Source organism: Palaemon carinicauda, chromosome 24, assembly GCF_036898095.1.
Source record: "Palaemon carinicauda isolate YSFRI2023 chromosome 24, ASM3689809v2, whole genome shotgun sequence".
NCBI lineage: Eukaryota > Metazoa > Arthropoda > Malacostraca > Decapoda > Palaemonidae > Palaemon > Palaemon carinicauda.
Genome location: NC_090748.1, coordinates 7,723,541 through 7,737,438, shown reverse-complemented (window position 1 = coordinate 7,737,438; position 13,898 = coordinate 7,723,541). Strand labels below are relative to the sequence as shown.

General features: G+C 42.0%; 1 protein-coding gene and 1 long non-coding RNA gene across 3 annotated transcripts in view; one reads left to right on the top strand and one right to left on the bottom strand.

Annotated features, from left to right (window-relative positions):
- LOC137617804 (uncharacterized) overlaps positions 1-13,898 on the top strand; it is a 156,441-nt gene that overhangs the window by 59,856 nt on the left and 82,687 nt on the right. The gene's annotated exons all lie outside the window — the stretch shown is intronic.
- The window catches only part of LOC137618062 (arf-GAP with dual PH domain-containing protein 1-like), a 95,572-nt gene that overhangs the window by 12,808 nt on the left and 68,866 nt on the right, over positions 1-13,898 (bottom strand). For both annotated transcript variants that reach the window (XM_068348030.1, XR_011039716.1), the window contains one exon: positions 12,294-12,382. In XM_068348030.1, the coding sequence (XP_068204131.1) occupies positions 12,318-12,382 (65 nt within the window). In that variant the 3' untranslated portion in view covers positions 12,294-12,317. Of the gene's footprint in view, positions 1-12,293; positions 12,383-13,898 lie in introns of those variants that run through there.

Sequence of the window (13,898 nt, the reverse complement as noted above, 5' to 3'; positions counted from 1 at the left end):
CCCTCCAAGTACAGCTCGAAGTCATGGCCGGTGACACTAGGGTCCCTGACTACTACATGGTCCTTGCCAAGACACATCTGGCAACGGTCGTAAAGGATCTGTACAGCTTCACGAAGGCTCGTAGAGCCTGTCGTGAATTCGTGTTTGCAAATGCGACAGTACTACACGAACCCCGGAGGCTGATTTCCTCCAACATCTGGGGAAAACACCTTTCCCTCCTCCCTAGTGAAAGAGATCACTGATAAAGCCGCCACGGAGAACAGGAACCTTCTCCACAAATGGGGCATGTCAAAGAAAAGGAAATCCTCTCAGGACGACGGCCCTCAACCTAAGAGGAGACCCACCAAACCAAAACCCCAGCAACGTCAACAGAGACGGCAGTTTCCGGGATCCGCTACTCCCGAAGTGGCAGCTCAGCCACAACAGACCTTTCAATTGGTCACCCAACCGGTCTTGTCACAGTCGCCGGTCTTCACCCCTGCATTTGAGCAGCAGTCAACTACCTTTCGTCCCAAAGGTAGAGGATCAAACAGAGGTGCAGGCAGAGATGCATCTCGCCGTCCCTCCAGAGGCAGAGGAGGAAGGGGAGCTAGCGGCCGAGGTAGCAAACCCTCGGGAAGCCAGAAGCAATGAAGTGCTTCCGGTGGGAGGAAGACTCCGCCTATTCCAGGATCGTTGGACCTTCGATCCCTAGGCACACAGCATCGTCAAGAAGGGTCTAGGCTGGAGCTGGACTCAACCACCCCCAACCTTCCAGCAATTCTTCCAACAGTCAACCCCCCTCCTGGAAGAATATGTCCTAGAACTCTGGAACAAGAAGGTGATAAGGAGGGTAAAGTCAACCAAGTTCCAAGGGACACTGTTTTGCGTCCCCAAGAAGGAGTCCGACAAACTCAGAGTCATTCTAGACTTATCCCCCCTCAACAAGTTCATAGCGAACAACAAGTTCAAGATGCTGACTCTTCAACAGATACGGACCCTTCTGCCTCAAGGTTCCTACACGGTCTCCATAGACCTGGCGGATGCCTACTGGCACGTTCCAATGAACCACCACGCTTCCTCCTACCTAGGATTTCGACTCCAAAGGAAAAGCTACGCTTTCAGGGCCATGCCCTTCGGGCTCAACGTGGCCCCACGGATCTTCACCAAGCTGGCAGACGCCATCGTTCAACAGCTCCGCCTCCGCGGCGTCCAGGTGATGGCCTACCTCGACGACTGGCTGGTCTGGCCGACATCGCCCGAAGGTTGTCTAAGATCCTGCAACAAAGTCATCCAGTTTCTAGAACACCTGGGATTCAAGATAAACACCAAGAAATCTTGCCTCTCTCCAGCTCAGAAGTTCCAATGGTTAGGAATCCAGTGGGATCTTCAGTCACACCGCCTTTCCATTCCACAGAAGAAAAGGAAAGAAATAGCAGGGTCTGTCAAAAAACTGCTGAAATCCAAGCGGATCTCAAGACGTCAGCAGGAACAAGTTCTAGGCTCTCTACAGTTCGCCTCAGTGACAAACCCAGTGCTTCGTGCACAGCTAAAGGATGCCGCGGGAGTCTGGAGACGTTCTGCATCCATCGCTCGAAGAGACCTCAAGAGACGGCTCCCAAACAGACTTCGGTTACTCTTAAAGCCGTGGTCGGAAGCAAAGGCCCTGAAAAGGTCCATTCCTCTTCAACATCCACCTCCATCACTCAACATCCACACGGACGCTTCGCTGGAGGGCTGGGGAGGTCACTCCCGCCAACAACAGGCTCAGGGTACATGGTCTCCCCTATTCAAGAGGTTTCACATCAACATCTTGGAGGCCATGGCGGTCCTTCTCACCCTGAAGAAACTCTCTCCGCCTCCCTCGATCCACATTCGTCTGACTCTCCCCCTCTTAATGAGAGAATGCCTTGACGAAGTCATTGAGCTTCAGCACGGCATTTCATTCCCGTGCTGAAACTTGGTGACGGGCAAGAGGGCTCTCGAACTTGGGGAAATTGCTCCCCCAGTTCGAATCTAAATTTCTCTCTTTTACCTTTTACCTTTTTCTTTTTCTCAATATTACTTCGACCTTATCCTAATTTCACAAACTTTCTTTAGTCTTGCTTTCCAAACTCTATGAGAAAAATTTCCCTCATTATATGTGTGTATATATTATGTACAGTACATATATATTTATTATTATTTTTTTTTTTTTATTCTTTTCTCCTATGGCTTGGATGTTTTTACATCCATTGTAGCCCCGGCGGGGATGTTCATACATCCTTTATTGCTGCCTGCTTTGATGAGTGGGAGGAGGTATCGCGGTTGGGAGGTGTTTGCATTCTAAGCTATATATGAGAGTATTGGATGATTTCAGCCATCCCGAAGATGGTTTGGACCTTTTTGGCGGAACTATTCTCAAGTGTTGGGTCTTCGGAATCCAGGGGGATCCAATGCTTGGGGTAGGACTCTCGGCTTTTGGCCGGAAGCCCGTCATTATAGATATGGGGAGGATGATTCCATAATTTCTTGGTCTCAGTCCTAACAGGCGGGTTCAGCTTACACCTGTGCCTCTATATCTGTTTTGATGCTATCCTTCGGGTAGGGTATGGAGTGGACCATCTGGGAAGTATACTCTCATTGTGCCGATAGTGGAGAGTGCAAATTTCCTTTCTGACGCGTGATGGCCTAACATTCTCGAGCAGGTACATCAAACTAACTCTTTTTCCCTCTCTTTAGTATAATGGATTCTTTAAGGAACGAACCCCCATCCCCTGGATACGCTGACTCTCCCCCGGCACTGTTGACGACCTCTGCTAATGTGATAAGGGATAGCTCTGTTGATGACCTCGGAACGGGAAAGGACCATTCTACTGATATTTCTAAATCGAGTAATTTGGGTAACACGAGGAAACTTCGAATCCTCCATGTTACACAAATTTCAATAGAAACAAATTATGATGACCTATGTAAAGCATTTGAATGCTATGGATGCATAAAAGAAATAAGGATGAAACTTAAAGCTGAAACTTGGGATTCATGGATATCTTATAGTAGTTATGACGAAGCATTTAGTGCAATAAGTAATTTGAATAATATTAAAATTAATAACTTGAATGTCGCGGCTGCTCTCTGCGATAAGGTACCAAAAGATTTAGATGTGTACAGGCCTGCCGATTGGTTGGAAAAAGGCGCAGATTTAGTCATGCCCTCCCAGAGAAATCCAAAACCACCGATGTGGCTTATAGCTGAATCAAAGGGGGTTACAGGGAATTATTTTAGAATATGCAAATTGATTCAGAAAAAAGTAGGAACTATTGCACCAGGCGATATATCTCGTTTCGGAAAAAATAGTTTCCTTATCCATGCCAAATCCAGTACACAGTCGGTAATATTGTCCAATATGAAAATAAATAATGATGACATTAAGTTAGATGTCAAACCCCACCTAAATTTTAGCTACGGAAGGGGCGTAGTTTTTAACAGAGATCTATATGATTTTACAGAGGAGGAGATACTGGCCATGTGTCCATTAAATGTTTGGAAAGTTCATAAAGTCCCAGGTACATCAATGATAATCCTTACGTTCCAGGATGCTGATGTACCTTTTCATATTATTATCGAGAACGAAAGGATTAAAGTAAGACCCTTCAAGCAGAAGCCATTGCAATGCTTTAATTGTTTTAAATTTGGGCACCCGTCCAAAGTTTGCAAAAATGAGAAGATGTGTGGTATTTGCTCCAAATCTTACCATGGAGAGTGTGCACTTGGAGCCAGGTGTTTAAATTGCAGCTCGAATCACAAATCCACAGACAAGATCTGCGAGCTATATAAGTTGGAGGAAGCTGCCCTCAACAAATCAAACTTAGAACACATAAGTGTGACCCATGCCAAAAGACTATTAAATAAATCAAATACATATGCTAAGGCATTAAAATCAAACCAACCTAGCACTGCCAATAGCTCAAAAAAAAGTATACTATCTAACAAAATGTCAAATAACGAGGTAACCATATCACCTCCTGAGGCTTTACCACGGTGTATTAACACTAGGTCATTGCCCATTGCTGTACAGCCTTCAGCCACCATTACAAAAAGTAATACAAACCTCTCTCAGGCCATGTCCTTGCCTGATCTGATGGAGGTTCCACTTAAGACTAACCTACCTGATGCACCTGTTGTGGGAAAGGTGCAAAAACCTCGAATCCCACCATCTATTAATCGCAAAAGAGAGAGACCTCCATCTCTCTCTCCACCCTCCATTAGAAACGTTAAGGTAATGATATCAAATAAATTTGATGTTTTATCTGTTGATGTTTCTAATGAACCAGAAGATGGACTGAATAAATCAGAAATTCAAGTTGAGGTCCACCATCCACCTCAACAAATAGATAAAAAGAATACAAAGAAAATCACCAACGTTAAACCCAACATAACAAGACCACCTATGAAGAAATCTACTGGTAATAATGTTACATTAAAAACTTCTAATGGGAAGACCTCATCCAAGATGTCTTCCAGAAATAATCCATAGTTTTCTCCTCCATTTTGCAATGGAACTGTCAGGGTTTGAGGGCGAAATATGAAGAACTTAAGCTCCTAATTCATGAGCATTCCCCCATAATTGTATGTCTACAGGAAAGTATGCTTGATTCTAACACTCCTAGTCCTCGAGAGTATGTTAGCTATAGAACACCATATAATCAACAAGCAGGGAGCCATGGCGGAAGTCTCATGTACATTCGTCGAGATGTTCCCCAAATACCCATGTCTATACGTACAACCCTGCAGGCAGTTGTTGTACAAATTGATATAGGGAGAAAATATACAATATGCTCTCTGTACTTACCTCCAAATGATAATATTTTATATGATGATTTAGCAGAGGTCATTCAACAACTCCCTCAACCTTTTCTCTTACTGGGAGATATGAATGGTAGACATCCTTTATGGGGTGATGTTTTGGCCAACACAAGGGGCAATATTATCTCATCAATTGTGGAGAATGAGGATGTGGGACTCCTTAATACAGGAGAGCCCACACACTTCCATGTTCAGACAGGTACTTTGTCATGCATTGACCTCTCAATTGCAAGCTCTAACTGCCTTCTTGATTTTGATTGGAGGACATTAGATGATTGGCATACTAGTGATCATGCACCAATCATTATAAACACCAACAAGGGTCCGCCTTTGCAAAGATCACCACGTTGGAATCTAGACAAGGCAGACTGGGTTAAATTTTCCGAGCTAAGTGAAATCGAAGGGAGAGCAGAACAGTTTGAAAGTGTTGATGATGCCATAGACCTACTGAATGGAACTCTTCATACAGCAGGAGTTAATTCAATTCCCAAAACAACAGGGTTATTCAAACGACGACCAGTCCCGTGGTGGTCTTCAGAACTAACTGCACTCCACAGAGCCACAAGAAGATCTCTAACACGATTGCGTAGACGCAGAACTGATGAGAATTTAACTATGTACAAGAAATGTAGAGCACAGTTCCGTCGTGCCATGAAAGAAGCAAGGCGCCAGTCATGGATGTCTTTTGTTTCCTCTATTAACAGTAGAACACCACCATCTTCTGTGTGGAGGAAAGTAAAAAAGATAGCTGGCAAATTCCCCCCCAACCCACCACCAGTGTTGAAGGTGAATGGCCAGTATGTAACTGAAGCAAATGAAGTTAGCAATGCCCTGGCTAATCATTTTTCAAACGTATCCAGCAAGTGTGAAGGAGCCCCTGGTCACCAGTATAGGAGCACTGAAGAAAAGAAAATTTTAAATTTTGCAACAAGAAGGGAAGAGTCGTATAATTCTCCTTTCACTGAAAGAGAATTTGATTCTGCACTTGCTCATTGCAACGATACAGCCCCTGGACCCGATGGAATTCCATATGCAATGATTAAACATGTACATTTTAATACAAAGCTATTTATTTTAAGCATTATTAATAGAATATGGCATGATCATAGCTACCCAAGTGTTTGGGAACTAGCCATTATTTTAGCCTTTTTAAAACCCGGTAAAGACAAGTTTTTAGCAGCAAACTATTGTCCTATTGCATTGACATCTTGTTTATGTAAAATCATGGAGAAGATGGTCAATGCAAGGCTGATATGGTACCTTGAAAAGAAAGGTATTTTATCACCGATTCAATGTGGATTTCGAAAAATGCACTCAACGACTGATGTGTTGATACGACTTGAGTCTTCTATTTGTGAAGCCTTTGCTTCCAAACAGCACCATGTTACAGTATTTTTTGACCTTGAAAAGGCATATGATACCACATGGAGATATGGTATTCTTAAAACCATTCATGAATTGGGATTGAGAGGAGAGCTGCCACTATTTATTCAGGCATTTCTTTCACGTAGAGTTTTTCAAGTGAGAGTGGGGGAAACTCTATCAGAGAGTAAGTGCCAGGAAGAAGGAGTTCCTCAGGGTAGTGTGCTGAGTGTAACCCTTTTTGCACTAGCAATTAATGGGATATCCTCAGCCATTCCCCAGGATGTTCTCTCAACACTATTTGTGGATGATCTCTCAATATCATTTGCTGGCACTAGAATGGCAATGGTTGAGAGAAAAATCCAACTCTCTATTGATAAAATTATCCAGTGGGCTGACATGAATGGATTTAAGTTCTCGACAAGTAAAACTACCGTTGTCCATTTTTGTCGTATCCGGGGAGTACATCCAGACCCGGATATATACATTAAAGGTCAACGGATACCATGTGCAAGAGAAGCTAAATTTTTAGGTTTGATATTTGATTGTAGGCTGACATGGGTTTCTCACTTAAAAGCATTAAAAGCTAAAAGTGTTGAAGCTCTGAATATCTTAAAAGTATTGTCCCATACATCGTGGGGGGCAGACCGCAATACTATTTTAAAATTATACAAGGCCTTGATTTTTTCCAAAATTAGTTATGGTTGTGAGGTATATTCTTCAGCCACCCCAAGCCGGTTAAAAATATTAGACTCGATACATCATGCAGGTATTAAATTGTCTACTGGAGCTTTTAAAACCTCGCCTATCCCAAGTCTCCTTGTTGATGCTGGAGAGTTACCTCTAGACCTTTACCGAATGTCTTCCATTCTTCGGTATTGGTTTAGATTGCAAAGACTCCCTAACTCTCTCGCCTTTCAGACTGCAAGCCTTGTAAGACACGCATCATACTTTGAGTTGCACCCAAAATCTCCTCAACCTTATGGCTTTCGGGTGAAACGATTATTAAATAGTCTGGATATAATTAGAAATAAGGTACTTCCATTCAAGGTATCACCAACGCCTCCATGGAAGTTACCAGAGATATCTTTTTGTAAATATTTTATTGGAGATAAGAAGAATATGTCAGACCTAGAAGCCAGGTCTCTTTTTAATGAACATGTTAGAGAACATAGAGGATCAACTTTTATCTATACTGATGGCTCCAAATCTGATGCTGGCGTTGGATTTGGAGTACATAGTAATGGTTTTAATTGTAGAGGTGCACTTCCTCTGACCGCTTCCATATTTACTGCCGAACTGTATGGCATACTAACCGCTATTGAGAAAATAGCGTTGGAGAAGGAGGGTAATTTTACAATTTTTAGTGATGCAAGGAGTGTCCTTCAAGCTATGGAAGTTTTTAATTCTAATAACCCTCTAGTTTTAAAGATTTTAGAATGGCTTTTCATTATTGGACGGAGAGGTATAACAGTTCAATTTTGTTGGGTTCCAGCACATGTAGGTGTGTCCGGGAATGAGAAGGCAGATTCACTGGCTAAGGAGGCTGCATCAGAGTTGCTGCCAAGAAGGTATCCCATTCCCTGTGATGATTTCTTACCTGACATCAAGAAATTGGTTTGCAATAAATGGCAACAGCAATGGGATAGTCAAGATGGCAATAAAATGCGAGAGATAACAAATGACATATCTCCTTGGAGGTATAATATGATGCCCCGAAAATGGGAGACGTCTCTTTGTCGTCTCCGTATTGGTCACACTCGGTTTACACACGAGTTTTTGCTGAAGGGCCAACACCAACCATATTGTGACGACTGTGTAGTACCTCTAACAGTAAGGCATTTGTTGACCGAATGCCCCAATTATAACAACTTGCGGAATAGATATTTGTTTGAGGCTCGAGGTGAGGGTGGCAGGTTCATCCTTGCCAAGATTCTTGGAAATGATGTGTCCTACCATGCAAGTGGCATTTTTAGATTTATTTCAGAAGCAGGTCTTCTGAAAAATATTTAACTTTTATGACATTCAATTTTTATGATTTTAATTGAATACTCTTTAATTTTTTATTTTATTTCATTTTTTACTTTTGTATACATAAATTAAATGTTACCGGCGTCAATGACCTCAGATGTCAGGATGCCTGAAAACTTTAAATCAATCAATCGTCTGACTCTGGACAACTCGGTGGTAGTCCGATGTCTCAATCGTCAGGGCTCGAGATCGCCCCAGATAAATCAGGTGCTTCTCCCAATCTTCCGCCTGGCAGAGAAGAAGAAATGGCACCTATCTGCAGTTCACCTACAAGGATTCCGCAACGTGACGGCGGATGCTCTATCTCGGACAAGCCCGATAGAGTCGGAATGGTCTCTAGACGCAAGATCGTTCTCCTTCATCTCTCACCAAGTCCCGGAACTTCAGTTCAATCTCTTCGCAACGAGCGACAACAATCAACTTCCTCGTTATGTGGCCCCGTACGAGGACCCCAAGGCAGAAGCAGTGGACGCCATGTCACTGGATTGGAACAGATGGTCCAGGATCTACCTGTTCCCTCCCACCAACCTTCTGCTGAAAGTCCTCTCCAAGCTGAGAACCTTCAAAGGGACAGCGGCCCTAGTGGCTCCCAAGTGGCCCCGGAGCAATTGGTACCCCCTGGTCCTGGAGCTGCAGCCCACGCTGATCCCTCTCCCGGGCCCAGTTCTCTCCCAGCAAGTACAGAAGTCGACTGTCTTCGCTTCATCATCGAAAGTCAGGGACCTTCATCTCATGATTTTCTCAACCTAGCCGCGAAGAAAAGGTTTGGGATCTCGAAGAAAAGTCTAGACTTCCTCGAGGAATACAAGACCGAATCCACACGACGGCAATACGAATCGTCCTGGAGAAAGTGGGTCTCATTCGTCAAGGCAAAAAATCCTACGGAAATCACCATTGATTTTTGCATGTCCTTCTTCATTCACCTTCATGGACAAGGCTTAGCAGCCAACACGATTTCTACCTGCAAATCGGCCTTGACTAGACCACTACTGTACGCCTTCCAGATTGATCTGTCCAGCGATATCTTCAATAAACTGCCAAAGGCATGCGCTTGTCTACGCCCAGCACCTTCGCCAAAACCTATCTCCTGGTCCCTGGACAAGGTGCTCCATTTTGCCTCCAACTTGGACAACAATTTGTGCCCTCTCAAGGATCTGACTCAAAAAGTTATATTTCTTTTTGCTCTTGCCTCAGGAGCCCGAGTCAGCGAAATAGTGGCATTATCAAGAGACGAGGGTCATATCCTGTTTACAGACTCAGGAGACCTTACCCTCTTCCCTGATCCGACATTTCTCGCGAAAAATGAATTACCCACCAAGAGATGGAGAAACATCGGGTAGCGACCTGTCACTGAAACAACTAAGAGCGAAAATCACCTACTTCATTCGCAGAGCGGATCCTGACAGTACACCCGCAGGTCACGATCCTAGAAAAGTCGCATCATCTCTGAATTTTTTCCAGAGTATGGATTTCGAAAGCCTCAAGAGCTTCACAGGATGGAAATCTTCGCGCGTTTTCTTCAAGCACTACGCGAAGCAAGTGCATGAAGTCAAACATTTCGTGGTAGCCGCAGGTAGTGTTATGAAACCTGCAGTTAACTCTGCATAGAACAGTGAGTTACTTGGGACTTTAACTCTTCGGGTGCCTGTGTTGACCCTCGTGTGATACATAGTAATTTCATGGACACTTAGTGTTTCTCATAGAATGTTCTTTACAAGGTGAAATGTCATAGTCGTCACATGAGTGCCACATGCCTAGAGCATGTATGTGTTTTTCCTTATTAAAGACTGACGTTCCTATGGAACTTGTGCTTTCTAATAATTTGAAATTTCTTTCAGATTCAAGAGCGAAGTCTTCTCATTTCTATGTACATTATAATTTGTTTGTAAATTAACTTTACATCATTTATTGCATTTATTATTACTATAACCTGCAATTGTGAAATAAAATGTCTATTTTATTACTTGTGCGTCTCTCTCCGCTCCTATTCATACTATGAAATACATGGTTGTCATAGTTTCATTATCCCCTTTTCTTTGAAATAAGAAGAATAATATGTTTTATCCGTATTATATACTCACCTATGCTGTGTAATATTCCTAATTGAATACTTACTTGCGCCATATCTTCGAGACCAGACTGTTCTCTAGCCATGGAATATAGTGCCTAACCACCACTTATCTATTGTTGAGAATGTTCCTACACGAATATCGACCATTCTGTCTTGTCTCCGAGTTCTTCACGTACTCTCCGCAGGGTGAGTAGCCCTTCGATGACCACTTTGAACTTTGGTATGATCCGTTGGGACTTCTCTGCCAGGGGGGCAGGAAGCTGCATCCCAACGGAACCTCTATCGAGGTCACAATGCTTACCCTTATTCAAAGCCCTTGGCACTTACTCTATAAGGGGAAATCTACCACGATACATTGATTCTCTGGTACTCTTCCATCAGGACGTCATGGCTTGAGCCCAAAAAACGGATTTTGAGCGAAGCGAAAAATCTATTTGTGGGTGAGATAGCCATGACGTCCTGATGGACCCTCCCTGCTATTCTAGTCCAGCCTTTCAGGCCCCGCCCTGTCCTGCTGTATCATGGAGATTAGCAAGCAGCTGGCATCAGGATGAAGACGGACGTGACGTCATTTAGCAATGGCGCCCGTTTGTTTACGTTTCGAGTACCAAAAGTAGCCACGGACGAGTGTAGCTGTGGAACGGCTCCCCAGTTATTCTCCGCCCCTCCATATCGAAGTGTTAACTCTATATGGGGTGCAGATGGCTATGTGGCGTGTTAATACATGCGTCCCCTGTTGATATACGATGTCTTAAAGGGAAACATTTAGGATACTCGCTCCAGAAGTAAGAATTCTGTGATAACCTGTGGTTTAATTCTCTGGGAATATCCTTGTAGTCAATATACCCAAGGAAGCTACCAAAAAGGAACCTTTCATCAGGACGTCATGGCTATCTCACCCAAAAATAGATTTTTCGCTTCGCTCAAAATCCGTTATTTGGGAAGATGTGGTAACCTGTTAATCACTGCCATTTACAGGAAGGGGATCTAGCCTCCAAAGAAATCTTTGTATTGTTGAGAACAGTCAATGCTTTCAGCTTTTCAAGGTAACTACAGTATAAATGTCCATTCTTAAATTGCTTGACTTCGTAGTCAGTTCCAAATCTAGTTCTTCCTAATTGACCAGGAGACTTAAATGCTATCAAAGCTGAATAAGGCCATGGGGATGCTATTGAAGGCTTGTTAATAATAATGTCAGCATCAACTATCCCTGCAGGTATGAGTCTAATGCTATACATGTGCACCCACTAATGTCCTGGTGAATGGTTGACAGGCATTGGCTATTCAAAAGTGTAGGACCATGAATTGGAAAATTTTGTCCTTTCATATGAAGCAAGGATGTGAAAATATACACTATCTAATAAGACTAGAGGTTTCCTTCCTAAATAGAGCAACAAACCAAAGCTACTGCTGAGGTTAATGATTGGGCACTATACTTTTAACCCATTGTCTTTGGAATGGTGAACTTGCAGCTGTAAAACCACAGCAAGTCATATGAGCAAAAGTTTAACGAGTCAGTTGTATGACAATGCAATATTTTAAGAAATTATTAGCTGATTTTGAGATCTGTGACCTATAAACTAGTCAGAAAATATGAAAATTGAAATAACTAACCAACAGGAACCCAGGGTTCCTTCTAGTGTAGATGAAATAGTTTGGGATGTTTTGAGGCATAAAATAAGGTGCTTTATAGTTAATGTTTTTTTGGTAAACCAATAACTATAGTAGGAAGAAGTTTTGACATGCATGAAAATTCATGTAGTCAATGACAAAATCAGAAAATGTTTCAACTCTGTATGACTAAATAGAAACCAGAGTTTCTTAGATTTTGCCATCTCAGCTGACATATGAGGTATTTCAGATTTGTGTCACCAGCTTACTTCTATCAATGGTAGTTCAAACCTTATTTATGTACTAACTTATTTAAATTACAGCTAATATACAAATACATCTCGCTAAACCAATTCCTACGGGACACACATTCAAGTTTTTTCGCAGTTCTTACCTTTTAAAATTCATCTTCAATGATTCAACCAAGACTGAAGATATCAAGGCTAAATTTTCCAGCTCTCTTACGAACTAAGTTAACTGCCACTGAAAAAGAAAATGCAAATAAATAGAATAAAAGAAATTATAACTTAAACCTTCAAGCATATAGTAAAAATTAGCACTACATGATGTAAATAGAACAATAATTTAATTGTTCAATTAACTTTAAATTCAAGGTGTGTATAAAAAGTATTCAAAAATGTTTTGTGTACCACACAACACACAAGAAAGAGGTTGCATGCAATGGAGGATTTGAAGTGCAAATAAAAGATTACGGATAATCACTTTGATAAATTGATATCATTACCATATTTCAAATTTTTCTTTTATGAAAAATTTGAAATGTGGTTATCAATAAACATGAAACACATTATACCAAAGAATAATGACAATAGACATCCATCGGTGTTAGGATAGTGTACACTATAGATCATGCAATTTTTAGAAAAGGAATGAGGGAAGAAGCGTGGGTAGTGGTAGGGGTGGGGGGGGGGGGTAGCCGTAATAGCGGGCAGTAGTCGGATGTAGAACGGCACCTCATAGTATCGGGGGGATATTGAGGAAGGAGAAGACTAATTAGTAAGGGACCTCTGGTAGTGGTTTTAACACGCCCCAGTTACTATACCGACACCCTATAAGGGTGAGCGAGCTGGGTTTATTCCTGGCATTCCATGCAACTTTTTTCTCTGGTATATTTAGCAGTATTTATACCTTAGAAATGGTGCTATAAGGAGCATTTCACTTGGCGACACAGGTCCCTCTCCCAGAAATAGATTTTTCCTTTGTCAAAATCCCTTTTTTAAGTAATTCCCCTTTTTCTATATTTTAGGATTCTACAATTTTAATGAATTCCATTTTTTGTAACAATGAAAGTTCAAGTTTTATCTATATATCTCATCATCTCCTATGCTATTGACGCAAAGAGCCTCGGTTAGATTTCGCCAGTCATCTATCTTCAGGTTTTAATTCAATACTTCTCCATTCATCATCTCTTACTTCGAGCTTCATAGTCTTCAGCCCTGGGTCTTCCAACTCTTCTAGTGCCTTGTGGAGCCCGCTAAACGTTTGGTGAACTAATCTTTCTTGGGGAGTATGAAGAGCATGCCCAAACCATCTCCATCTACCTCTCACCATGATCTCATCCACATATGGCACTCGAGTAATATCTCTTATGGTTTCATTTCTAACCCTGTCCTGCCATTTAACTCAAAATATCCTTCTGAGGGCCTTGTTCTGCAATCTACTAAATCTATTGGAGATAGTTTAAATATCATACTATGACTCATGTCCATATAATACTGATCTCACTAAACTGTTATATACAGTAGTCTGATTTTTATATATAATTTCAAGTGATTTGATTTCCAAATTTTACTCAATCTAGCCATTGTTTGATTTGCTTTTTTCCATCTTAAACTAAACTCTACTTCTAAATACCACGATTTGGAGATCATAGTTCCTAGATACCTGAATGATTCTACCTCATTAATCCTTTCTCCTTCCAATGATATTTCATCTCCCCTTGCATATTCCATTCTCATCATCTCTGTCTTTCTTCTAT